The sequence below is a fragment of the Salmo salar genome, chromosome 04 (genome assembly GCF_965601325.2).
Source record: "Salmo salar chromosome 04, fSalSal1, whole genome shotgun sequence".
Classification (NCBI taxonomy): domain Eukaryota; kingdom Metazoa; phylum Chordata; class Actinopteri; order Salmoniformes; family Salmonidae; genus Salmo; species Salmo salar.
Window position 1 is genome coordinate 30506970 of NC_138294.1, and position 27055 is coordinate 30534024.

The window sequence follows — 27055 nt, forward strand, 5'->3', positions numbered from 1 at the left end:
TCCCCTCTTTCTTGGAACCCCTCCCTCTCTATCTTCCGTTCTGTCCTCCCTTTCCTGGCTCTACCGAGCTTCTGTGCTGGCCTGTGTCTGGGGGCTGTCTCCTTGGCTGGAGGTCAGGTGGGTTCCCTGGGCATTCAGGGTCTTTCCTGAAACCTTATCTACAAAGAGACGGAGTGTGTGTGTGTGTGTGTGTGTGTGTGTGTGTGTGTGTGTGTGTGTGTGTGTGTGTGTGTGTGTGTGTGTGTGTGTGTGTGTGTGGTGTGTGTGTGTGTGTGTGTGTGTGTGTTTGGGAGGGGTTGGTTGGTGTGTGTTTGTGTCTGTTTCTCGGGTGAATGGGGTCTACTTGGCTTCTCTGCCCAGTGTCTGCCCTTGACTGCATGCCAGAGGGTATCTGTCCAGTGCACACACCAGATCGGATGCATTAGAGAGGGGGTGAGGAGTGTGTGTACAGTCCCTTCAGAAAGTATTCACACCACTTTACTTTTTCTACATTTTGTTGTGTTAAAATGGATTGACATTATGTCCCATTATGTCAAAGTGGTGTTACGTTATTGGAAATCTTTACAAATTATTTCAAAATTAAAAGCTGAAATGTCTTGAGTCAATAAGTATTCAGCCACTTTGTTCTGGCAAGCCTAAATAAGTTCAGGAGTACACATTTGCTTAACAAGTCACATAATAAGTTGCATGGACTCACTCTGTGTGCAATAATAGTGTTTAAAATTATTTTTGAATGACTACCTCATCTCTGTTCTCCACACATAGAGTTATCCGTAAGGTCCCTCAGTCGAACAGTACATTTCAAACACAGATTCAACCACAAAGACCAGGGAGGTTTTCCAATGCCTCGCAAAGAAGGACACCAATTGGTAGATGGGTAAACATTTCAAAAGCAGATGCTGAATATCCCTTTGAGCATGTAATTAATTACACTATGGATGTTGTATCAACACACCCAGTCACTACAAAGATACAGGCGTCCTTCCTAACTGAGTTGCCAGCGAGGATGGAAATGGCTCAGGGATTTTACCATGAGATCAATGGTGACTTTAAAACAGTTGCAGAGTTTAATGGCTGTGATATGACAAAACTGAGGATAGATCAACAACATTGCAGTTACTCCACAATACTAAACTAAATGACATTAAGGGGAAACCTAGTCAGTTGTCCAACAGAATATATTCAACTGAAATCTGTCTTCCATAGTGAAAAGAAGGAGGAAAATATTCCAAAACACGCATCCTGTTTGCAATAAGTCACTGAAGTAAAACTGCAAAAAATGTGGCAAAGAAATTAACTTTATCTCCTGAAAACAAAGAGCTTTGTTTGGGGCAAATCCAACACATCACTAAATGCCACTCTTCATATTTTCAAGCATGGTGGTGGCTACATCATGTTATGGGTATGCTAGTCATTGGCAAGGAATATGGAATATTTTAGGATAAAAATAAACGGAATAGAGCTAAGCACAGGCACAATCATAGAGGAAAACCTAGTTCAGTCTGCTTTCCACCAGACACTGGGAGACAAATATACCTTTCAGCAGGACAATAACCTAAACACAAGGCCAAATCTACACTGGAATTGCTTACCAAGATGACATGGAAAGTTCCTGAGTTGCCAAGTTACAGTTTTGACTTAAATCGACTTGAAAATCTATTGCAAGACTTGAAAATGGCTGTTTGGCAACGATCAACAACCATCTTGACAGAGCTTGAAGAATGTTTTTAAAGAATAATGTAAAAATATTGTACAATCTATGTGTGCAAAGCTCTTAGAGGCTTACCCAGAAAGACTCACAGCTGTAATTGCTGCCTAAGGTGATTCTAATATGGGTTGACTCAGGGGGTTCAATACTTATCTAAAAAGACACACTAGAATTTTTATTATTCTAATAATGTTTGGAACAAAAGTTAGAAATGGTCTTCCGCTTTGACATTACAGAGTATTTTGGGTAGATCGTTGAAAGAAAATGACAATTAAATCCATTTTAATCCCACTTTGTAACACAATAAAATGTGGGGAAAAAGTCAAGGGGTGTTAAAACTTTCTGAAGGCACTGTGTGTGTGCGTATGGGTGCCTATGTCTGTGTGTATATCCCTGAGGCATTTGTTTTACATTGCTGCATTATCATGACGGTGCCAAACACACACACACACACACACACACACACACACACAAAGTTGCCACGCTCGACCTCAATCACTTCAGCACTTCGTATCAAGAGCACTCGATGAATGAGGGGGCTGAGACTCGAGAGAACGAACGAGAGCCAACACCTGAGTGGGTTACCGCGGCGACAGCTAATGGAACAGTTGGCCGGTGTGCATGGCAGTTTTTTTGGTTCGTCCGCAGGACAATTAATTGGCCAGATGGCCCTCTGGGAACTGTAGGCAAGTTGTTTTATAATATATGCCAGTATAATACACACATAGGAGTTGTAGTTCTCTGTAGTTCAGTACCTGAGGGTTTTGGTGGTCATGTCGATAGCGGTGATGCCGTGGTACATCAGCGTCTCGCTCCATACCGGGTTCAGAGTGTTCTTCAGTGTTTTGGTGCGGAGCTTGTTCGCCTGCAGGGGACCAACGTGAGAAGGAGAGAGGGATGAGAGGTGGAAAGGGAGAAGAGGAGGAGAGAAAGGATTGGGGAAATAGGGAAAGAGAAGAGAGAGAGTATAGAAAACGGTGCATCTGGGAGCATAGGGGAAAGAAATGGGCAATCGAGAAAGTGACAGGTGGGAAGAGATGAGAGAGAGAGAGGTGGGTCAATTGGGGAGGAGTACGAGGGAGTTGAGATGATAGAGAGAGAGATAAGAGGGAAATAATTAGAGAGAGAGAGAGAGATCAACTTAATTTCTCTCCTTCCCTCAGGAAATGGTAGACATCTGCTCACCTACTTTATAGAGGAGGACAGGAGGCTTCCCCACTTCACCTGTCTGTCTGTCCCCCCTAGCCTGTTGCTAGCACCACTACCGGCCAGACCCGCAAACAAGCACCTGTCAATTAACCCGCGCTAACACAATTAGCATGAAAAATCAAAGCCCCTCAATGATGAAAGGCCTAGTGTTACCGTCCGATAATGCTACGCTAACTTCCCCTTCATGAATGATTGAGAAGGCAGGGTTTTCACATTAGCCAGCTCTAGACTATTTTCCATTATAAGCTGCCTCCAGGATGTGCTGCTGTTTTACATATTTCATTTATTTTCTCGGTTACACAACGGCTGTTTTTTCGTTTTGATGCCGAGACCAGGCACGCTTCCTCAATTACTCAGCCTTGAATCCCCCCAGTGCACACACAGATACATACACAAATACACACACACACGGACACACATGCACACACACACGCACACACACATACGCACACACATACGCACACACATACGCACAAACACGCCAAGAGAGTGGAGAACTGTATACTCTCGAGGTACTCAAGCACGAGCCTAAATCCCCACTCCCCGGGGCATTCTGGTGCTCCGGAGCTAATTACCTCTCTCTCTCCATCCTTCAGTCTCTCTCTCTTTCTCTAAACATCTCCGTCTCTCGCTCTCTTTCTTCCTCAAATCTCTCCCCCCCCTCTCTTCCTCCATTCCTCACTCTTTTTCATCTTTCCCACCTATACCACTAGGTACATCCCCGTCCAAAACAGCATATGGTGTCAGCAAAAATCACCTGCCTGGCTCCCCTCCCTCTTCATCTCCATCTATTTCTTTCTCTCCCCTGCTCCCTTCCCCTCGTCATCAATGGTGTTACATGTTTCCCTAAATATTTCATCTTTAGCCCTCCACCTCTCACTCACTCCCCCCCCATCCATCTATATGGACCCTCTCCCTCTCTTCCTCTCTCCCTTTCTTCCTCTCTCCCCTGTTCCCCCGAGCTCACGCACACAACTGGCTAAGACTGTGACTCAGAAAACTCATTCTCCATGCGCCACAATTAGGACAGGGAGCAGATGAGAACGTCGAGCCGGGCAGACACCAAGAACCTCTCTCACGGCTCTCTCACTTTCTCTCTCTTTTCACCTCTCTCTCACTAGCGGTTCTGGGGGGGGGGGGGGGGCAGTGCCCCTGTGACAACAATTTTGGACCCCCTTGTGGCCCCCCTAAATGTGGAGTATGAAATAATTTTTACATAACAAATTTTTGCAATCGTTCTTTTTTTACATCCGTTATTAGACAGTGGCAACGCGGAACATGGTCTTTTGCCTGCTAATGCCTGCAATGCAGTGAAGAAAACGATATGACAACAATAACGTCTAATGTAACTGGCCCCTCTAACAGTACAACTGGCCCCAGCTTGGCCCCCCCAGTTGAAATGATCTAGAACCGCCACTGCTCTCTCTCTCTCTTTCTTTCTCCCTCTCCTCTATCCCTCTCTCTCTTCCTCTCTCTCTGTGTAATGTGTTAGTGTGTGTGAGGAGGAGAGAGTGTGTAAAGGCGTGTGTGTTGTGTTTTTGTGCATGAGAGAGAGAACAAGTGTGTGTTTCTGTGGAGGTGTGTTTAGTCAGGTGTGTCTGTCCATGTGAGCCCAGCGTTCCTTTAGTATGAGTAATCATCTTGTGCCCCTGTATGTGTGGACGCTGGTGTGTGAAGGAGTGTGTATATCTATGTGGGAGTATCTCTGTGTGTGAGTGTGTGTGCGTGTGTGTGTGAGTTAGAAAAAAAATAGAAAGGTTGAGAGGGGAGAGTGTGTGTGTGTGTGTGTGTGTGCTCGTGCCCCTGTGTGTGCAAGATGGTGTGTACGCGTGTGAGTCCCTCCCTGCCGTCTGCCAGCCCGCCTGTCATCCTCTGTTTCACACTCACGTGCTCCCCACTCCTCGGCGCTGTAGACTCGTGTGGTCGATATTTACCAAACGGGGGTTTGTGGGTACTTACGTATGTGCTGACGTAGGCCCCCCCCCCCCCCCGGTCTACACTCGCCTGTTGACGTGAGTAGTGTAACAATCGGCGCTGTTTCCATAACAACCGCCCGCTGCTGTCCTCCCTTCATCCATCTCCCCCCTCCTCCCTCCCTCCTTCTCTCCCCCTTTACCTCCAGCCCTCCTCCTCGGCACTGTGTTGCTATTCCAAGGTCATAGAGGGTCACATAGAGAGAGAGAGAGAGAGAGAGAGAGAGTGACAGAGATGGGGACGGAGGTCAGGGTGAAGAAACAGGGTGTGGAACAAAAGGAGGGGGGGAGGTATAAACAGAAACAGACCTAGTAACTTTGTTTGCTGTATTTTTGGAGGGGTTTGACCACAGACATTGTGTTTATAATACCGGTCTCTATCTCTATGCGGCTATCACAACTTACTTCGATGTTGACCCAAACCCAAGATGGCCGCCATCAACAAACAACCACATGAGAAGATTTTGTGTCAGATGCCAAATCCTCCCGACCGTTCACAAGAACAACTCCGAAATCTAAACAAAGCCAGTAAAGTGGGACCAAAACATTGCTGTGGAGCACAGAGAAATACCACATTAATCAGCAAAGTGCCAAAACAACTCCTTTTCAAAGTCGATGTAGCGTGTCAACGTGCTACATTAGCTAGCTAGTTACATTTAGCTCTAAAGCCAAAGCCCAGTTTTTTCAAAGTACATGGACTTGCCAGCCAAATAGAAAAAGTAGCCATACAGAGTTCCCGGGCTGGGGTAAAAAAAAAAAATTCAGAACAAGCTCAATTTTGCCACGATTTCATCCGAAATACACAGCTAAATTATTGAATACTGATTTGTAAAATAAATTGTGGTATTGAATAGAAAGACATTCATTTACAATTGAAATTACTGAAAATGTATGCATTCAGTCTGTTGTAAAATGATGCAAAAACAAAACTTAAGAATGGGAAGCATAGAAATAGCTCACATAGAACATATTTACTGCTTCTTAGACTTGTGTTCAACGAGAATGACAGATCTAACTAATTTCTATGTGAATTTGGTAGGGTTGCCCAAAAAGTTACATATAGCAGCTTTAAACCTGTCTTCTCTTGAGATGAAAGTTTTACTGAAATATATGAATTGCCATAATTATGTTTGTTCTTCAAATTATTTACTTTATTGGCTCAGCTACTGTGGACATTTAGGGTAAGGAAACCAATGTGTCAATTTGGATTGACCTTTAACAGTTTGGCCTGTCAATCAATCACTGTCTGGTGGGACTGTCAGGAGAGGGGGCAGGATGTTTGTGAGTCACAGAGTTGGTTGGGTTTCAGACCTGTCAATCACTGTGGGTGGGACTTTGAGGGATGGTGGTAGAGTAGTAATTTAGTCCGAAAAACTAGTTTAGTCTACTCTTTCAATTTAGTTTGTTGTGGCAAAAACCTAAGAAAAAAGGTTGTGTTCTGTCAAGTAAACATGGATTCCCTGTTGAGAAACAACAATATAGAATTGCAGGAAAATGGTTTTAAAAATGCTGCTGTATAAGTGCTGTAGCATGCCAAGGGCATACTTTATGTATACGGTAGCTAAGAAAGTACGTGTATGTTGTGTAGTAAGCTGTTAGTAGCCCATGTGTCTTACCCTAAGAATTTGGTCCCTCTAGCCCTCAGAACTTAGCCTGCTGTTCTGACTTGGTGGTGCACAAGTAGCCTGTAGCCTGTTTTAGAGAAATGTCATCATCGAATATTGTAAGAGCTTTCATTGTCTGCTTATGGTCCCCCGTTATTTATCCTACGGTTCTGGCTTGGTGTGCAGGGAGAATACAGTAAGAAAGGCCCATGTTCTGAATTCTGTTGCTGTACATTTCAAAAGTGCAGAACGAATAGGCATATAATCCGTCTCAGCTCGCTCATGTCTTAATTGAAATTATGGCTTGTGAGAATGCTATTCATTGACTACAGCTCAGCATTCAACAATATAGTGCCCTCAAAGCTCGTCAATAAGCTAAGGACCAAACACCTCCCTCTGCAACTGGATCCTGGAATTCCTGATGGGCCTTCAACCAGGTGGTAAGGGTAGGTAACAACACATCCGCCACGCTAATCCCCTCAGGGGTGCATGCTCAGTCCCCTCCTGTACTCCCTGTTCACTCATGACTGCACGGCCAGGCACGACTCCAACACCATCATTAAGTTTGCAGATGACACAGCAGTGCTAGGCATGATCACCGACAGTGACGAGACAGCCTATAGGGAGGAGGTCAGAGACCTGGCTGTGTGGTGCCAGGACAACAACATCTCCCTCAACGTGATCAAGACAAAGGAGATGATTGTGGACTACAGGAAAAAGAGGACTGAGCCCCCATTCTCATCAACAGGGCTGTAGTGGAGCAAGAGAGCTTCAAGTTCCTTGGTGTCCACCTCACCAAACTAACATGATACAAGCACACTAAGATAGTTGTGAAGAGGGCACGACAAAACCTACTACCCCTTAAAAGACTGAAAAGATTTGGCATGGGTACTCAGATCCCTAAAAAGTTCTACAGCTGCACCATCGAGAGCATCCTGACTGGTTGCATCAGTGCCTGGTATAGCAACTGCTCGGCCTCTGACCGTGAGGCACTACAGAGGGTAGTGCGTACGGCCCAGTACACCAATTGGGCCAAGTTTCCTGCCATCCAAGACCTCTATACCAGGCGGTGTCAGAGGAAGGTCCTAAAAATCCACCCCTAGTCACAGACTGTTCTCTCTGCTACCACATGGCAAGCGGTACCGGAGTGCCAAGTCTAGGTCCAAGAAGCTTCTAAACAGCTTCTACCCCCAAGCCATAAGACTCCTGAACATCTAATCAAATGGCTACCCAGACTATTTGCATTGCACCCCCCCTTTTACGCCGCTGCTACTCTAAGCTATTATCTATGCATAGTCACTTTAATAACTCAACCTACATGTACATATTACCTCAATTACCTCGACGAACCGATGACCCGCACATTGACTCTGTACTGTTACCCCCTGTATATAGTCTCGCTATTGTTATTTTACTGCTGCTCTTTAATTACTTGTTCCTTTCTTATTCGTATTTTTTAAACTGCATTGTTGGTTAGGGACTTGTAAGTAAGTATTTCACTGTAAGGTCTACACCTGTTGTATTCGTCGCATGTGACTAATACAATTTGATTTGATTTGATCATCCGTCTCAGCTCACTCATGTCTTAACCAAAATGACGGCTTGCCTCTTATGCGCTCATCATTTCCTTATGTCATAGTCTGTACATCTCCATTGTTAGATTGCTTATACATGTGTAGGTCTATCTCGTTAGTATCTTATTCATCATTTTAGACAATGTTAGAATGATGCATTTCATTGTTTTGCTTACTTTGTGTAGCCTATTAAAATTCACTCATGTGGTTTTCTCCACAAGGAAGCAATACTGCATGATGGTCTGTAACCATGTTTGCCAGTGACAGTCTCTTCACATTCAAATACTTTTGTTCAACAAAAAGTTAATGTAATTCCAGTACATATTGCGAGGGTTGTTGCAAGGGTTGTTTTGTTTGCGCAACGCGCTGTCTTTGCGTCAGTATATTGTCTATAAAAGTGGAGCCTCTTGATAGTGTCTCTTACAGTCCATTTTGAAAGTGTTAACTGAATAGGCACTTGCTCATACGTAGAGCTAAGTGTGGTAATGAGATAAGAAACAACATTATGAATTTACTGAACATAAATATATAGCAATAGCAATAAGTATCATGACATTAGCTTTTATAACCTTAATAATCTCTTTTCTTTTATCATATTTTGGAACAGAATGAGTCTCTCTCTCCACTACCTATTGTTCCTGCAGTGAGGATTCAACATAATATATCTGCAGATAATCGCCAGAAAGCAGTAATAGACTACCTGTATGCAAATTAGGTAGCCAAATGAACAGCTATCTCACCGACGCGATTCGGTTCCCGTTTACCGACAATGTTTCTGCCATCTTTTCCTATGAATGAAAACAATGATCATTAACCTTTGATTTGGATGAATATTTCTACTTCGAATCAGCTGCTCAGGACATACTGCTCACCCCGGACTAAGCCCTGATCCCAGAGACTCAGAAGAGGAAAAGGCGGCGTAAGAGAGGCCAACGTGTGGGCACCCTGACGAAACTACGCTGGCGAATAAATAATCTACCCCTACCCCGAGTTCTACAGGTGAACATACAATCACTGGAGAACAAACTGGACAAGCTCTGATCGAGACTATCCTATCAACGTGACCGGAAGAACTGTAATATCCTATGTTTCTCAGTGTCTTGGCTGAACAAGGACATGGATAATATACATCTAGCTGGTTTTTCTATGCATCGTCAAAACCGTAAGGCAGCGTCAGGTAAGGTTGGGGGGGGGGAGTTGTGACTCTTTCTTAACAACAAAATAACTGCGCAATCTGTAATATTAAGGAAGTCTCGAGGTTCTGCTCGCCTGAGTTAAAATACCTTATGATAAGCTGTAGACCAGGGTACCCCAACTGGCCCCCCAAGCTTCATGAGCAAAATAATACAAAAAAACGTTTTTTTTATTTTTATTATTATAATTTTTTATTGTTGGACATAAAATACTGTAAAAACACCAGGAAATCAGCTCCAAACGATTTTAATTTAAGACATCTGTTTCCAAGTAATCCCACGCATAATAGAGAGACACGTGATTGTATACAAATGTAAGCAAGGTTTGAAATGATTATGATTTTGTCAAACATTATATCTGTTTGGGCATCTTGCGGTCAATTTGCAGTTCTACAAATAATTTGTAATTATTTTCCGGCCCCCAAGAAAAAAATTGTCCCACGGCTGAATCTAGTTGATGATCCCTGTTGTAGACCATACTATTTACCAAGAGACTAGCTGTCTATTTACCACCACAAACCAATACAGGCACTAGGACTGCACTGAACTAGTTGTAAGCAAACAAGAAAATACTAATCGAGAGGCGGCGTTCCTAGTGGCTGGTGATTTTAATGAAGGGAAACTGAAACCCGTTTTACTTCATTTCTACCAGCATGTCACCTGTGCAACTAGAGGAGACACAAGTCTAGATCACCTTTACTCCACACACAGAAATGCATACAAAGCTCGCCCTCCATTTGGACAATCTGACTATGACTCTATCCTCCTAATTCCTGCTTACAAGCAAAAACTGAAACGAGAAGTACCAGTGACACGCTCAATACGGAAGTGGTCCGATGAAGCGGTGCTAAACTACAGGACTGTTTTGCTAGCACAGACTGGAATATGTTCCTGGATTTATCTGATGGAGTTTACCACATCAGTCACCGGCTTCATTAATAAGTGCATCGATGAGGTTGTCCCCACAGTGACCGTGGGAGCTCAGGGGAGTCAGAGGTGAAACTCACAATAAAATAAGCCAGCGCGAAACCGTTTTGCGGTGCTCAAACAAAAGCTGTTCTTTAATAAAGGTTGGGGGAACGGGAATGGTAGACAAACAACTAAAAGGCCTCTCAGGTAACGGGTGGGTCGCTCTATGTCAGGCGTGGTGGCTCCTCGGACCACCTGTGGTAATGAACAACAAAAGAGAGAGAGAGCGATGAGTCCGGGGTTTCAATACTTGCTCTCAACTTGCACCGGGTGGCGTGCTTCCAGGGAATGAGTCCTCTTCTTCGATTCTTCTAAGGTCTAGGCGTACCCTCTGCCTGTCTGCCCAAGCGCCCGAGTGACTGCACCTCCACCTATACCCATTTGGGGTAATGACGGACAAGTGGGACCAATTCCAGATGCCAATTGGTTGCAGCACCTGGACTGGGTAGTATTGGTGTTGAATCACCAGCCCCAGCTGGTGCATTTAGATCTGTCCATGGTGTTGATTCACCTTGGCCTCTTTAGCCCTCTGGAGCTGACCAAGGTCCTGCTCCTTCCTTTGTAGCTTCCTGCTGGTTCCCAGGTTGCCACAGTATGTACACATCCCATCCAGAAGCCATGGATTACAGGCAACATCTGCACTTAACTAAAGGCTAGAGCTGCCTCTTTCAAGAAGACACTGTGGCAGGACTTGCAAACTATCACGGATTACAAAGGGAAGCCCGGCCGCGAGCTGCACAGTAACGCAAGCCTACTAGACGAGCTAAATGCCTTCTATGCTCGCTTCGAGGCAGGCAACACTGAACCATGCATGAGAGCACCATCTGTTCTGGTTTACTGTGTGATCACGCTCTCTGTAGTCAATTTGAGTAAGACCTTTAAACAGGTTAATATTCACAAGGCCGCAGACGGATTACCAGGATGCATACTCAGAGCATGCGCTGACTAGCTTGCAAGTGTCTTCACTGATCTGTAATACCTACATGTTTCAAGTTGACCACCATAGTCCCTGTGCCCAAGAACGCCAAGGTACATAGCACTCACATCTGTAGCCATGAAATGCTTTGAAAGGCTGGTCATGGCTCACATCAACACCATCATCCCAGGCACCCTGGACCCACTCCAATTCACATAACGTCCAAACAGATCCACAGATAATGCAAATCAAATCAAATCAAATGTATTTATATAGCCCTTCGTACATCAGCTGATATCTCAAAGTGCTGTACAGAAACCCAGCCTAAAACCCCAAACAGCAAGCAATGCATGTGAAAGAAGCACGGTGGCTAGGAAAAACTCCCTAGGAAAAACTCCCTAGAAATGCAATCTCTATCCACACTGCCCTTTCCCACCTGGACAAAAGGAACACCTACGTGAGAATGCTGTTCATTGACTACAGCTCTGTGTTCAACACCATAGTGCCCTCCAAGCTCATCACTAAGCTAAGGACCCAGGGATTAAACACCTCCTCTTCCATTGGATACAACAGGAACAGGATCCCACCTGTCTACCTGTACTTCCCCATACCTTTTCCTATTTGCCGGAAAATGGCTGCTGGCTAAGCTATGGACGCTACTGGGACACTTGCAGCATTACATTTTTCACTCTTTACTTTAATTGCTGTTAAATCTGGCTTTGGAATTTAGCGATTTTACCTGCGTCTTGGTTTTGTCTTCTACCAAACTTTGACTGCAGCCAACCAGCGGTATTTCCCTGTAATCATGCACTTTGTGCGCATGTGCTATCAATAGATCACTAGAAGATGCATTCTAGCAGGAGAAGACTATACAGACGTTTCTGACTAGTGAATTGAAACGTTTAAATGAAAAGAAGCCTAGTTAGTTGGAAAAAACGACAGCCGGCGCTTATGGAAAACCCTGATTAAGCCCAGTGCTCTGGCCAAAATCACAGGTGGTATTGTCTGTCCACTAAACAGCAGAGAGGCACTCAAAACTCAACATATTATCCAGAATATATGCAACTGGATTCATTTCAAAATCGATTTATTTTTAAATTGACTATGTCTGTGAAAGTATGGCAATAATTTCTATGACTCTTAAGTGCCGTGCTATCGCCAGCGGCAGGAAAAACTCTCCCGTCTGTTCGAGATGTTATGGTGGTTTAGGTGAGACCATTTATCACTTCACTGTGAGGCTGTTTCAGTGGAAAGAAACACACTGGGTACCACTAATATGGAAGCTGATGAGGGATAGGAAGGTTGTAGTGACCTTGCTTGCTCCAGGCAGGAGGTGGAGCTTGACGTATGGATCGGCCAGTCCGTTGGAGTCCATGGCCTTTAGTCCCTGTGGAGACACACACAGGCATGGTTACAGACGCATGCACGTACACACACATACACAGTGAGAGACACACACACACACACACACACACACATAGACACACACACACACACACACACACGGTCAAGGTTTAACTATCATACACACGACATACAGTCATACAATACAGGCTGTAAGCCAGACAAGGTCAGGGCGTGACAAAGAGCATTATGTCCTTTGCTGTTCAACTCTACTCTTGTTTTGTCTATTGTGTCGCATGCCATTCTACTCAAATCGTTTTCATTCCAAGTTCATCATTTCTCAAGCTAGTCTGTTTCTATGTAAGGTGTGCCAGCACTACCGATGATTTCCATTGAGTTGGGGTGCTTATCTGGGTATAAACACAGTCAATCACCTCCCAAAAATGGAGAAACGATAGCAACTCCCCGAAATGTCCTGGTAGGAAGGCACAGGATTACGTCTGGATCCCAAATAGCACCATATTCGCTATGTAGTGCACTACTTATGACGAGGACCCATATAGCGCTGGTCAATAGGGAATGGGGTAACATTTGGGACACATGTTTAGTCTGTGTATATTATTGAATGGGTGCATCTCAGCTTCACATCTACCATAATACCCATAAGGGGTGTATAAAATATGTTTGTCTGGTGTGGACTGAATGCCATATCGATCTTTCTAGCCCGGATCGCATCAATACTTAACTCTGCCTCATTGTCAAGAGATAAACCTCAGTTCTCTCTCACTGAGTAGAGTTCCCGGGTTTTCGAGGCAAGTGCCATTGTCTTCATGACTTGGCTCAATGTTCTGGGTTAGAGCTAAGCTTGTCTCCGTGGAAAAGATATGTGGAGTGGCTTTCAACGCTGCAACGCTAAACTAAGGCTTGCAGTGGATTGGATAGAGCTTAAGCTGACAGCACTTTGATTCTGGACGCTTTGTGTGGAAGGGACATGGTTTGGCGTATGCTTGGGGTGTAAGTGGAGTCTCGTTTAGAATAGTCAGTATGGGGTGTATAGGGTTGAGTTTCTTACCTTGGCCTTGTGGATTGTACAGTGTAGACAGTTGTTCTCGTGATCAAAGAGCAGGGTGAACTCCAGGGTGCCCAAATAAGCTGTAAAACAAAACAATTCATTCAGACGGTCCATTATTGGCCGTTGGTTTGGACCTGGCTGTGAATACAGCCTGAATAAAAGTGTGTATAAAGGAATTGAATACACATAAACACATATTCATGCACAGATGGCCACACCGATGAATACACATAAGCATAAACACAAAGACACACACGCATACCTTCCACCCCCCAACCCTACCCACCCACCCCCCACCAAACACAAACACCAGTAACTCCAGCCTCCTGCACAATTCTGGAAACGGGATACGCTGAAGCTTATTTTCCTGACACTCTCTTAAAAAACATGCCTTGTTTTTATTACTCGCCATGAGTGGAAAGAAAATAAGCTTGAGGGCTGAATCACATTACTCTGACACAGCTAAATAAATCACACACTGTGTGTGTGTGTTGTGTGTGTGTGTGTGTGTGTGTGTTCCCCTCTGTCGGCGAAACTTGGAGCGAGTCTTGCGACATCCAACGTGGGACAATGATGATGGCGAAGACACTCAACTCACAATTACTTCCCTTAAACACACGCAGTGCCAGCTGACACTGAGAAATGTACCCAGAAACTGGTTTTGACATAAACAAACGGCGACTTTGAGAGTCGGGATTGAACCGCGAGAATATTGAGGCACATGTTTGTTTTCGGTGATTAACTAGGATACACATTTATTTACATAAATCACCGCAAGGACCCCATCGAGTTTATGAGCGGAGACACGCACGAACATACAGAATTTGACAGCTGTGCACACATGGACTGTGATGCACATACTCGTACACACACATAGAAACACACTCAAAGAGAACACACACACACTCAGAGACAAATGCATGAATATATGGCTTCACAACTGGAACTTCATTCACTAGCCTCATTTTAACACCCACAGTTAATTAAACCCATAATGACATTCAGAAAGACAAACAAATAAAACACAAGCCACACTGACTACAGCCTTACACAATTTGACCAACGGATGTACACAATTGTCAAAATGACTGTAGTAAAACACAGTTCCTTCAGAAAGTATTCACTCCCCTTGACTTTTTCTACATTTTCTTGTCTTACAGCCTTCATTTTAAATGTATTACATTGAGATTTGTGTCACTGGCCTACACACAATACCCTATAATATCAAAGTGTGTCACGACTCCTACCGTTGGTAGCTCCTCCTACCGTTGGTAGCTCCCCCTCCTGTTCGGGTGGCGCTCGGCGGTCGTCGTCGCCGGCCTACTAGCTGCCACTGATTCCCTTTTCCCCCTTTCCGTTTATTGTGTGCACCTGTTTTTGGTTTGGGCTGATTAGCTGGGCTATTTTAGCCAGGAGGCCCGCCTGCTCTGTGTGCGGGATTATTTGATCTGTGTGTAGCTTGTGATTGGACGCTCATTGTATTTTGAGGTGCGAGTGCGTATTTTGCGCCGACCTGTTCTGTCCCATGTGTTTGGGCACTTTGGTTTTGTGTGCGCCCTAGTTCGCTGTTGGGGTGGCTTGTGTTTTGCCGTTGTGTGTTATAAAAAAACACTACCCTGAATCCTCTGCTTCCTGCTCCTGACTCTGCACCCACTACGCCCAAGCGTTACAAAGTGGAATTATGTTTTTGGACATTTTTACAAACTAATTAAAAATGAAACACTGAAATGTCTTGAGGCAAGAAGTATTCAACCTCTTAATTATGGCAAGCCGTAATAAGTTCAGGAGTAACAATGTGCTAAACAAGTCACATAATAAGTACCACTCTCTGTATTTTCAAGCATAGTGGTAGCTGAATCAAAAAAGAAACGGGATGGAGCTAAGCAAAGGCAAAATCCTAGAGGAAAACCTTGATCATTGTGCTTTCCACCAGACACTGGGAGATGAATTGACCTTTCAACAGGACAATAAGCTAAAACACAAGGCCAAATATACAATGGGGTTGCTTACCAAGACGATTTTGAATGTTCCTGAGTGGCCTAGTGACACTTTTGACATAAATCGTCTTAAAAATATATGGCAAGACTTGAAAGTGCCTGTCTAGCCATTTTCAACAACCAACTTGACAAAGCTTGAAGAATCATAAGAATAATGTGCATATATTGTACAATCCAGGTGTAGAAAGCTCTTAGAGACTTACCCAGGAAGGCACAGCTGTAATAGCTGCCAAAGATGCTTCTACAAAAAAATTTACTCAGGGCTGTGAACACTTATGTAAGTTAGATATTTCTGTATTTAATTTTCAATAAATTTGCAAAAAATGTTAAGTTTTCACTTTGTCATTATGTGGTAATGTGTGTAGATGGGTGAGAATTTTTTGGGAGTTCATCCATTTTGAATCCATTTTGCTGTTACACAACCAAATTTGGAATAAATCAAGTGGTATGAATACTTTCTGAAGGCACTGTATATATTTGATGAGTGTATGCACAGAAAAAAAAACATTTCCACAACAGTTGTGGCTAGAATACATCCAGAGGGTAGTGTGTAATGGTTGTGGATGTGTTGTGAATGCATTGTGTGGAATATTTTGTACAAATGGTCAAATATTCTCAAATGAGAGTTCTCCATTTCCAATCCTTTCTGTTCTGCGTCCTCATATACCCAAAAAACACTGTTCATTTGTGCTTGTGTATTGCTCATTCCGTTGAAATGTACTTGGATCAAAACACGGATTTATGCGATATTAATTGGATGCTGTTGGAGATGTGAGAAGGAACATTTGGCCCACTTATCTTTCTTTAAAACCCTGGCTAATGATGTGTTACCAAGCAATGTTCTTAATTATTGTAAACATTGAGATGAATTGAGGATATGACATCTTATTGAGAATGTTTGCGTTGGCGGTAGAATGTTTCGAAATAGATTCACACACACACACACAGCCACACACACCAAACTTGACTCAAAGGCCTTCCTTTCCCTAACCCCAGAATCCTGACCCCCCCACCAAATCCCCCCCTCCACTCACTTTCATCATCGTCGTCTGAATCCGCCCCTTCTTGCCTCTCCCCCCGGTCCACCTCGATGGGTTTCCTTTCCTTCTCCTTATTCTCTCCGTCCGTCTCCCCTCCATTGTTCAATCCGAAATCGGGTTCCTTCAGGATCTTCTTCTCCCGGGGCGGGGGCGGCGTCATGGGAAAGTCGTGGAAGCGCGGGAAGAAGTCAGAGATCTGCGGGATAGGCATGATGGGCCCGGGACACACGTTGATAGCAAAGTGCTCCTGCATGGAGATCTTGACTGGAGAGGGAGGAGGGAGAGATCTGGGAGCAGAGGAGGTGGCACGAGAAGGTGCGGGGGAGGATGGGGTGGAGGAGGAAGGAGGGATGGAGAGATGGGAGGAGGTGGAAGAGTCAGGTGGGGGGGCGAAGTGGGAGTGGGGCGGAGGAGGTTTCGATACGCTCATGTGGACCGCCGGATGGGACTGTGGGTAGGCGTGAGTGTGTGGGTAGTTAGGTAGGTAGGTGTGTGTTTGTGTGTGTGTGTGTGTGCGCGTACGTGTGTGTAGTGGGGGGTGGGGATGGAGATGAGATGAGATGAAGAGAGAGAAATAGAGAGGGAGATGTGAATGAGAGAGGAGGAAAGGACGGAAGTGTGGGAGACAAAGCGATAGTATCACTCACTTTATCGAGTATATCTCACTTCCTGGTTCTTTCGCTGTCTTTAGTCCCTCCCTCTCCCTCCCTCTCCTACAGTACATAACGCTGTTCTTCAAGTACCTGAGCTGACATAAGCTACTCCCAATATCTCATAAGACTTTCAAGTCAAAATGTTGTGCTACTGTATCAGATCTCCGAATATATCTTCATGTTTGACAGTGTATCGTCCTACTCAATTGATCTCTCTCCATTTACTGTTATTTATACCTCTACTAAACAAGATAATCCCTGCATCTCTCTCTCTTTCTCCCTCTCTCTCTACATCTCTCTCTCCCTCATCTTTCTCTCGCTTTCTCTCTACCTCTCTTTCTCTCTTGCACTCTTTCCACTTCTCTCTCTCTCTCTAGCGCTCCACCTTGTCCTCAATATTTACATAACAGTGCTTGAAGTCTTATTCTCCAGTCCAGACAATCGCTGTCACCTACGAAATGAACAATCGTCTTTTACATAAAGATCAATGGTAAACCTGTCTAAACGGAGCCACACACACACACACACACACACACACACACACACACACACACACACACACACACACACACACACACACACACACACACACACACACACACACACACACACACACACACACACACACACACTCACCACAGGAGGTTGGTGGCACCTTAATTGGAGAGATCGGGCCCGTGGTAATGACTGGAGCGGAATCAGTGGAATGGTATCAAATATATCCAACATATGATTTCCATGTGTTTGATGTCATTCCATTCACTCCGTTCTCCCTTTAGCAGCCTCCACTGACACACACACACACACACACACACACCACTAATCCCTCCCCACACACACACACACACTCACACTCACACACACGCACATGCACACACACACACACACACACACACACACACACACACACACACACACACACACACACACACACACACACACACACACACACACACACACACACACACACACACACACTCAAGACCAGTGGAGGCTGCTGAGGGGAGGACAGTTGATAATAATGTCTGGAACAGAGTAAATGGAATGGCATCAAACGCCAGGAAACCATGTGTTTGATGTATTTAATACGACCACTCATTCCGCTCCAGCCATTACCACAAGTCCGTCCTCCCCAATAAAGGTGCCACCAACCTCCTGTGCTCAAGACAAACACACAGAGACACACGCAGAAACATACAAATGAGCAGACACACAGACAGATAATAAACCATTTGTTTTGCCTCAAATTAAGCTAGCACCCGAATGCAATCCAGAATCGTTCATCAATGTAAGAAATGGTTCAATAAAAAGCCCACATTTTACCACAGCCACACTTCTCTGTCTTTCCATAGGAAACCCAAACTCATACACACTGGCTGTACTCACAGCATACCTGTACACTCTCGCATGCACCCACTCTAACATGAATTATGCACACACACGCTCTTACTCAGTTAGAACTACACAGAGAGAGAGAAAACAGTGTGATTTACAGCTTCTTGAAGATACACACGCACTTACTCTTTCACAAACGCACACAGACCGTCAGGCACACACGCGCTCTCACCAAGTCAGACTTACACACAGGCATCGCCTAAACTCAAACTGTCTGACTTACAGCTTCTTCAGCGTTCACGCGCACCCTCAGTCACTCACACATGCACACACAGACACACTCATTCACTCACACATGCACATACAGACACAGTCAGTCATTCACACATGCACACACAGACACTCTCATTCACTCACACATGCACACACAGACACAGTCAGTCATTCACACAGACAGTCGGAGACATGCAGACAGGCGGAGACACAGAGACACGTACCCAGTGACAGTCTTCATCTGTTCCAGCGCTCCATCTTGTCTTCTCACACGTCCTCTGTCTCTTCTCTCACAACACTGAGGAGCAAGCAGAGCTGCTTTGACTCAATATATCCTTCCCCTCTCTCTCTCACTCTCCCTCTCTTTCTCCCGCTCTCTCTCTCTCCTCCCCTGTCCCTCCCTTTCACTTGGTTGTGACGTTTCTAGTTAAATTCTCTCACAGTCGGTTGTGCGCGCACACCGTGTACAACCATGTACATTGTACTGTCACTCAGTGGCTCCGCAGTGAGGTATTTAACTAAACAGAAGGGGGGGGGGGTTGACATTTCATTGATCTTTGCTGGCACATTTCAATATAATAATAATTATTGTTTGGGGGGGTGTTTATATTTGTCCTGTAACACACAAGCGTGTAATGGAAATGTGTTTTTCGCATATCCCCAACTCCCCCTGAGACACCCGCAGGGAGTGGGGTCACAGCCAGGGTCACCATTGTACAGTGCTACTGGAGCCATTAAGGAGAAGTGCCTTGCTCAAGGGCACAGCGACAGATTTTTCACCTTGTCGGCTCCAGTATTTGAACCAGCTACCATTTGGTTACTGACCCAACGCTCTAAACTCGAGGCTACCTTGACACATTTCAACTCATCGCAGCCATCCATACAGGCAATGAATTGGGATTAATCAGTGTCAGGGACGCTTCAAAAGTTAATAATATCCCTTAGAGAGAGAGAGAAATTCCATTGCCCTTTGCTGGTACCTTCTAATAGACACATTTCAACCATTAAATAAGGTAAGACTTCATCCAAAACAATGGAAACGCCACAGAAACCTGGTTCCCATGTGGTGGATAGAGCCAGAATCCCCTCATTGCTGGCCATCACAATCAGCCTACATTTAGGTTGTTGTTTACATGTGTATTTCACACTATGTTGAGGTCAAATCTGAGTATAATGCTAGTATTGATGTCAACCACAATACACGTTGATGTCGTCATCACCAAGAAACTGCATTACAGTTAAAAATGACTGACTACCACCATTGATTTCTACAGTATACGGCCAGCTATCCTCCCAGGTTATCCAAACGGGAGTTAGTGTTTAGCAGACAACTTCTAAACAGCCAAAACAGCCAAATATATCCAAATCCAATTTTTGGAACCATGTTGTGGGCCACATAAATCGTGACGGATTTGACGAATAGCCACTTTCTTAGATCAGCTTCTTTGAATGGGCGCCAATGATGGCATCCTTGTTCTACCCACCAGGATCTGTGTTCCACTAATCTCTTAATGCTCCATACAGTCAATGGATTTGGGTTAATCTGTATCAGGGATACTTCAAAAGTTAATGAGAGAGAGAGAGAGAGGGAGGGAGGGAGGGAGGGTGGGAGGGAGAGAGAGAGAGAGAGAGAGAGAGAGAGAGAGAGAGAGAGAGAGAGAGAGAGAGAGAGAGAGACGAGAATGAGCAACAGGGAAATTGAAAGAGAATGAGAAATTGAGAGGCATAAAGAAGTCATAAAGGGAATACACTTCAAATGATTTGAGTCATATACAGTACGTGGGTCAAGAAAGAAATAACAAAGAAAGAGTTACAGCAGTACAAAGGCAAAAACACATTCTATATGATAGATTAAAGGAAATGCTCTTCGATACTGTCACCGATAATGCTCTCAGGATGCACCTGATCTCTCTCGATAGATAAATGTCTCCATTTTCATGTTTCATCTGATGAGGAAAACATGGTTAGCCAATCAACGGAATGCATGGTCAAATTGAAAGAGAAGATCGATTCTCTTTGTGCGTTAACATGCCTCTGGACTTGGTATCATTTGTGAGATAATCGGTTACGCTTTCTACAGATTTTTTTCCAGTGAACTGTTTACTCGTAATCCGCTTTTAAAATCACTTCATAACATGTTCATTACATGGTTATTGTGCCTAGCTATTACGCCTTGCTATTTTTGCTTGTTTTGGGGCTCATTGAAAGAAGCACCTATATATAGCATACCGTTTCATACTAGGTTACCAATTGGGTTGAATTCTACGAGGCGAATACCATAGCATAGTCCCCGTTCTTCTGACATTGTTTTTTTAGCAGTTAGAAATAGGACTCTATCGTCAAGCCATGACCATGACATTTCCATCCAATCACAAGTTGTGTGAAACCCATTCCCTCAGCCCCGAGCCCTGATTGTGCTCCAGTAGCGAGCCAAGACGACAGGCTCATGTTATCTCAGAGTGCTATATCATTTCAGAACTAGAGCCGCCCATCCCTGGAGTTTATATGTGACAGCCTGCGTTCACACAGCCTGTTGGGTAGACGAGTACCTCGCCGCTTTGGGCTCCCTGCTGTCAGAGTGCTGGGCGTCACCAGAGAATGTTATCTTTTTCTACGGCCGCACACCGCTCCGTGTCTGCTTTGAGTCTCGACCCTTTTCACATGACCGCCAGCCGCGAGATGTACGCTCTGAGCTGTATGCGCTCTTGACACGTCTCGGGTCATGGCTGAACGGCGGCAGAGTCATGGAGCTCGCTGTTATTAATGTTTTATGTCATGGGAGGGAGGGAGGGAGAGAAAGAGAGAGAGAGAGAGAGATGTGTGTTGAGGTAGAGTGATGGGTGCTTTTTTATGATCTTTGGAGTTTGTCGTTTTGACCTTATTTCAGGACCGGGTGGACACAGACAGGACTAGATGTACGGAACACACTGTTTACATTTCAGTTCTGAATTTCATTCGGGGGCATTATGAAAATCCCCCGGAAAAGGGGATTCTATTAGAGGTTGGCAGTGTCGCAGGTAAAATGCAACCCCACTGACCAACAACTTTTGGGGGGGTATGCAAAAATGTCTAGAATGCAAGTATAGGCCTAATTAGAGAAAGCGAGATGAATGGGGATTCCGGGAGACACCAAACCGGGAGGGTTGGCAACCCCCACCAGTTACCCAAACCATTAACCTTGAGAAAAAGCTGCTCGAGAGACGCTCGGTACTCCTGCCCCAGATACACACTTTTTGACACCTAGATATCAGTCTTGTGATCCGATTCTCTATAAGCTATTTCTCCCTGATGTGTTCACTTCTGTACTCCCCTTGTGGATTTAAAAGCATTGGAATGGTGCCAGAGATTACATAATATTTCTTAAAGCAGTCGATTTTTCTTAAATCCATGAGGGGCAGTGAAGTCAATAAGGGCACCGCTGGGATATTCATTATAATACTATGCAAGTCTTAATCCTGGAGTCTGTGTAATGACCTCCTCCAGGGCTGTAGCCCTCCCACTAGTGGCAGCTAGGCTCAATCGCTAGCCGTTCAATAGAAACATTACATTAACTAACAAAGCTTACGGCAATTTCAGGAGGTCACTAGAGGAAGCACCCTAATTCAACAATGGCACAACCGCCATTTTGGCTCCAAAGATCCGCAGTCGAACGGTGCCATGGGCAACTATGGGTAAGAATAAAAAAAGAAGAGGAGAGTTGGATCCAGTCTGGATTGACGCCAGCCTCCATTTAACAATGACCTATACGGAGCACATAGATTTGTCTCTCTCCCCATGCTCAGCGCAGTGGATGAAATGTAATCAATTGGGCTTGAGGAATGAAGTCTGGAGAATGGCTGGCGCTGGGTATTGATCGCTCCAGCGGGGTAAACATGAGGTATTAGATTGATATTTTAGACAGTGGTCTGGTGCGGTTCATGAGGTGATTAGTGCAGGTAATCATCTGTATTTTCAGGGAGGAAGTCATCTGAAACAGGAGAGAGTGGTGTAAGGGCCTATTACGATCCAACGAGCAGAGAAAAACAACGAGAGAGGGAGAGTGAGAGAGAGAGAGAGAGAGAGAGAGAGAGAGGAGGAAAATTGCAAAAGATAGACAAAAGAGAGAAAGACATACAGACAAAAAGACAGACAGAAAGAAGAGGAGAGAAGGAGGGGAGAGAGAAAGAAAAAAAAAGATGGTGAGAGAAAGAAACCAAGAGAGAGAGAGCGAGACCAAGCGGCTGCTTTGGCAATGTAAACACGTTTCCCATGCCCCTTTTGAATTGAATTGAATTGAATTGGGGGAGAGAGAGAGAGAGAGAGAGAGAGGAGAGAGAGAGAGAGAGAGAGAGAGAGAGAGCAAATTCTCAGTCCCACTGCATGTTGAGATTATCTTCTCCCATTACCTCAGTACAAAGAGGCAGCTGCCCCTCTATTAGGAAATACAGCACTGAACTTTCCCAGCCTCTCAGCACCACATTACCATAGCGGCGAGATAAAGTCCACCTCTATTTACATTTTACATAGCGTCAAAATCAAATATTTCCCTGTTTGACTCAGAGGGAGGGAAATCGCATAAATCTCACAATTGGTATAGAGCGAGTCGCTCCGCATGTCCTTCATGACTGCACGGCCAGGCACGGCCAGGCACGACTCCAACACTATCATTAGGTTTGCCGATGACACAACAGTGGCAGGCCTGATCACCGACAACGACGAGACAGCCTATAGGGAGGAGGTCAGAGACCTGGCCGTGTGGTGCCAGTATAACAACCTCTTCCACAATGTGATCAAGACAAAGGAGATGATTGTGGACTACAGGAAAAAGAGGACCAAGCACGCCCCCATTCTCATCGACGGGGCTGCAGTGGAGCAGGTTGAGAGCTTCAAGTTCCTTGGTTTTCACATCACCAACAAACTTACATGGTCCAAGCACACCAATACAGTCGTGAAGAGGGCACGACAAAACCTATTCCTCCTCAGGAGACTGAAAAGATTTGGCATGGGTCCTCAGCGCCTCAAAAGGTTCTACAGCTGCACCATCGAGAGCATCCTGACTGGTTGCATCACTGTCTGGTATGGCAACTGCTTGGCCTCCAACCGCAAGGCACTACAGAGGGTAGTGCGCACGGCCCAGTACATCACTGGGGCCAAGCTTCCTGCCATCCAGGACCTCTATACCAGGCGGTGTCAGAGGAAGGCCCTAAAAATTGTCAAAGACTCCAGGAACCTTAGTCATAGACTGTTCTCTCTGCTACCGCACGGCAAGCGGTACGGCACATCTATGTCCAAGAGGCTTCTAAACAGCTTCTACCCCCAAGCCATAAGACTCCTGAACATCTAATCAAATGGCTACCCAGACTATTTGCATTGCCCACCCCACACCCTTCTTTTACTCCGCTGCTACTCTAAGTTATTATCTATGCATAGTCACTTTAATAACTCTACCTACATGTACATGTTACCTCATTTACCTCGACTAACCGGTGCCCCCGCACATTGACTCTGTACCGTTACCCCCGTGTATAGTCTTGCTATTGTTATTTTACTGCTGCTCTTTAATTACTTGTTCATTTTATTTCTTATTCTTCTTCATATTTTTTAAACTGCATTGTTGTTTAGTGGCTTGTAAGTAAGCATTTCACTGTAAGGTCTACACCTGTTATATTCGGCGCATGTGACAAATACACTTTGATTTGACTTGACTCGCCCTTCGAAAATGTACATTGTCTTATCTCGGTCCGAATATACACTTTTTCCTGCTCCTGTTAGAAATACAAGGCCAGACCGGTGATGTCATTCAGTGTTTGGTGGAATTTTTAAGTGTACTGTGAATACCGTACATTGGTTTCATCTCCCAGGGGTTTGCCAACAGCATCGAAGTGGTGCTTAGTTGAATTCTGAGTTTTTGCTGTAGCCCATTGTTTTTCTCTGCATTGTTTCAATGTAGCTCTGCTGGCTGATTGAGGTTAATTGAGCTTAGTTGAGAGCAGTCTCTGGTTGAACAGTCTCTGGTTGAACAGTCTCTGTTCATTTCAGTTTATCATCACTCTTCCCTTTGTCTTTTGGATTTGGAAGATGCAGTATACTACAGCTGAAGTGTGTAACAATGAATCAATACTTTTGAAATATGGGAATGTACATGATATAGGTTAGGCCTACTGCTTTGATACCTGATTATAAACCCAGAGATGTGAAATATTGCTCTATTGTTTGTGTTTATGGCAGGTCTACTAATATGTTGGACCTGTAACGTGTACGCTGGGAGTCGGGAAGCAAGTACAGGGAGTGCAGATGTAATAATAAATATAACATAGTACAAAACAAGAAACACGAAAAAGGGGACAGACATGAAACAGAAACAGAGTCAATAACGCCTGAGGGCAGAACCAAGAGGAGTGACAGATATAGGGGAGGTAATCAAGAAGGTGATGGAGTCCAGGTGAGTGTCATGAGGCGCAGGTGCGTGTAACGGTGGTGGCAGGTGTGCGTAATGAGACAACTGGTGACATCAAGCGTCGGCGAGAGGGAGCGGGAGTAAACGTGACAGTACCCCCTCCCTGACGCACAGCTTCAGGCCGCCAGACGATGCTGGCCAGAGGGACGGTCCCGAGGACCAGGAGAGGGCCGATCACTTCTGCTGAGGTGCGAGAACCTGTAGAGCCGGCTGTTATGACGTGCCCCTTTTGGGTGAGGATCATAGCCTCCTCTCTCTCTCCCACCACAGGTTTAATACGGTCGTAAATACCGAAACTCCTTTCCCCACTCTGCCAAAATGAAAGTTGAGAATCCCTTTGTTAACACAGAGAAAGACTTTGCAGTACGGTAACCTCAAAAGGTTGAATAATGTAACAATATTTCTGTATTCCAAGCAGTTGGAGTGGTCCGTGGACACTTAAGGAACAGTCATGTCGAGTTTGTTTCATTTGGTGACCTCATGAAGGACAGGAGACACACATTACTGTTTCTTTGTTTGTATTCACTTCTCAATTATGGGGTTTGCATCTGAATGCTGTATAAAAGAAATGATTGAGTATAGGAATACTTTTGGAAAGATGTGATGTTAGTGTTCTAAATGAGAATTGTTTTTCATAATAACTTATGATCAGTCAGTGGCCACACCCCATTGAGCACGGACATTACATCGGCGTCATGGAACACCCCGTTTTCTACTAAAAGTATAAAACCCGCGGGAACCTGTAGAGCTGAGGCGCGGGTGCCTGATTAGCCGGCTAAGGCATGGAAGTCTGACGAGCCAGCTGAGGCAACGCCGGTTGCTTCGGCAGCGGGACTTGGACCTGACGTCACCAGTAAAAAAAAGAAAATCCTTGTTGCTTCCCGATGGTGAGGAGTTATTCTGTAAAGTGTATGCTGGGAGTCGGAAAGCATGTACAAGGAGTGCAAATGTAATAATAAATAGAACAGAGTACAAAAGAAGAAAATCGAAAAAGCATACAGACATGAAACAGAAACAGAGTCAATAACACCTGAGGAAAGAACCAAGAGGAGTGACAGATATAGGGGAGGTAATCAGGAAGGTAATGAAGTCCAGGTGAGTGTCATGAGGCACAGGTGCGCGTAACTATAGTGGCAGGTGTGCGTGATGATGAGAGAGGGAGCGGGAGTAAACGTGACAGGACCTCAGCGTCTGAGGTATTCTCTGTTGCTGTGTTGTGTTCTACTTTGCTGCTCAGCCTAAGGGAAGGATCATTGGCCTCCTTGCGAGTGGTGGTGTTCAGTCGATGTCTCAGTGTCCCCTCACTGAGTCCCTCGGGCACTTATCTTTTCCCTCTCTCTCTCTCTCTCTCCCTTGCTCTCTCTCTCCCTCCACCCTCTCTACACACACCTCCTCTGACAGAGACAGATTCTATTAACCCGACCAGTGAATTGTCCTTAACTCTGACTGGCAGAGGAACGGCCAGACACGTCACTTTTTTTTCTCTCTCTCTTTTTTTCTTTCATCAAACAAGTTTTCTGTTTCTGTTACATTTGTGACAGCTAAGCCAGCGGTGTAGAACAACGGTGAAAGAAAATGCCTCATGACAGATTGACAGATGCATTCCCCCGAGGATTTAAGAAAAAATATGACACGTTTTTTTTCTCACTTTTGTGACTGTTCTCGTTTGCTGGAGCTTTAGCCTTGATAAAGATCCCTGTGGTATTCCGTGGCATTATCATTACCATTCCATGTTGTATTATGGAGGGAGAAGATTAGC

The 27055-nt window shown here is 44.8% G+C and overlaps 1 protein-coding gene across 1 annotated transcript in view; it reads right to left on the bottom strand.

Annotated features, from left to right (window-relative positions):
- Positions 1-19264, bottom strand: part of LOC106602691 (double C2-like domain-containing protein beta) — a 50933-nt gene extending 31669 nt beyond the window's left edge. The window contains exons 1-5 of the mRNA XM_014195474.3: positions 19085-19264; positions 16594-17047; positions 13563-13642; positions 12459-12533; positions 2464-2573 (exon numbers count right to left, since the gene is read on the bottom strand). Coding sequence (XP_014050949.1) covers positions 2464-2573; positions 12459-12533; positions 13563-13642; positions 16594-17029 — 701 coding nt within the window. The 5' untranslated portion in view covers positions 17030-17047; positions 19085-19264. The remainder of the gene's footprint in view (positions 1-2463; positions 2574-12458; positions 12534-13562; positions 13643-16593; positions 17048-19084) is intronic.
- Positions 19265-27055: the final 7791 nt, after the last annotated feature.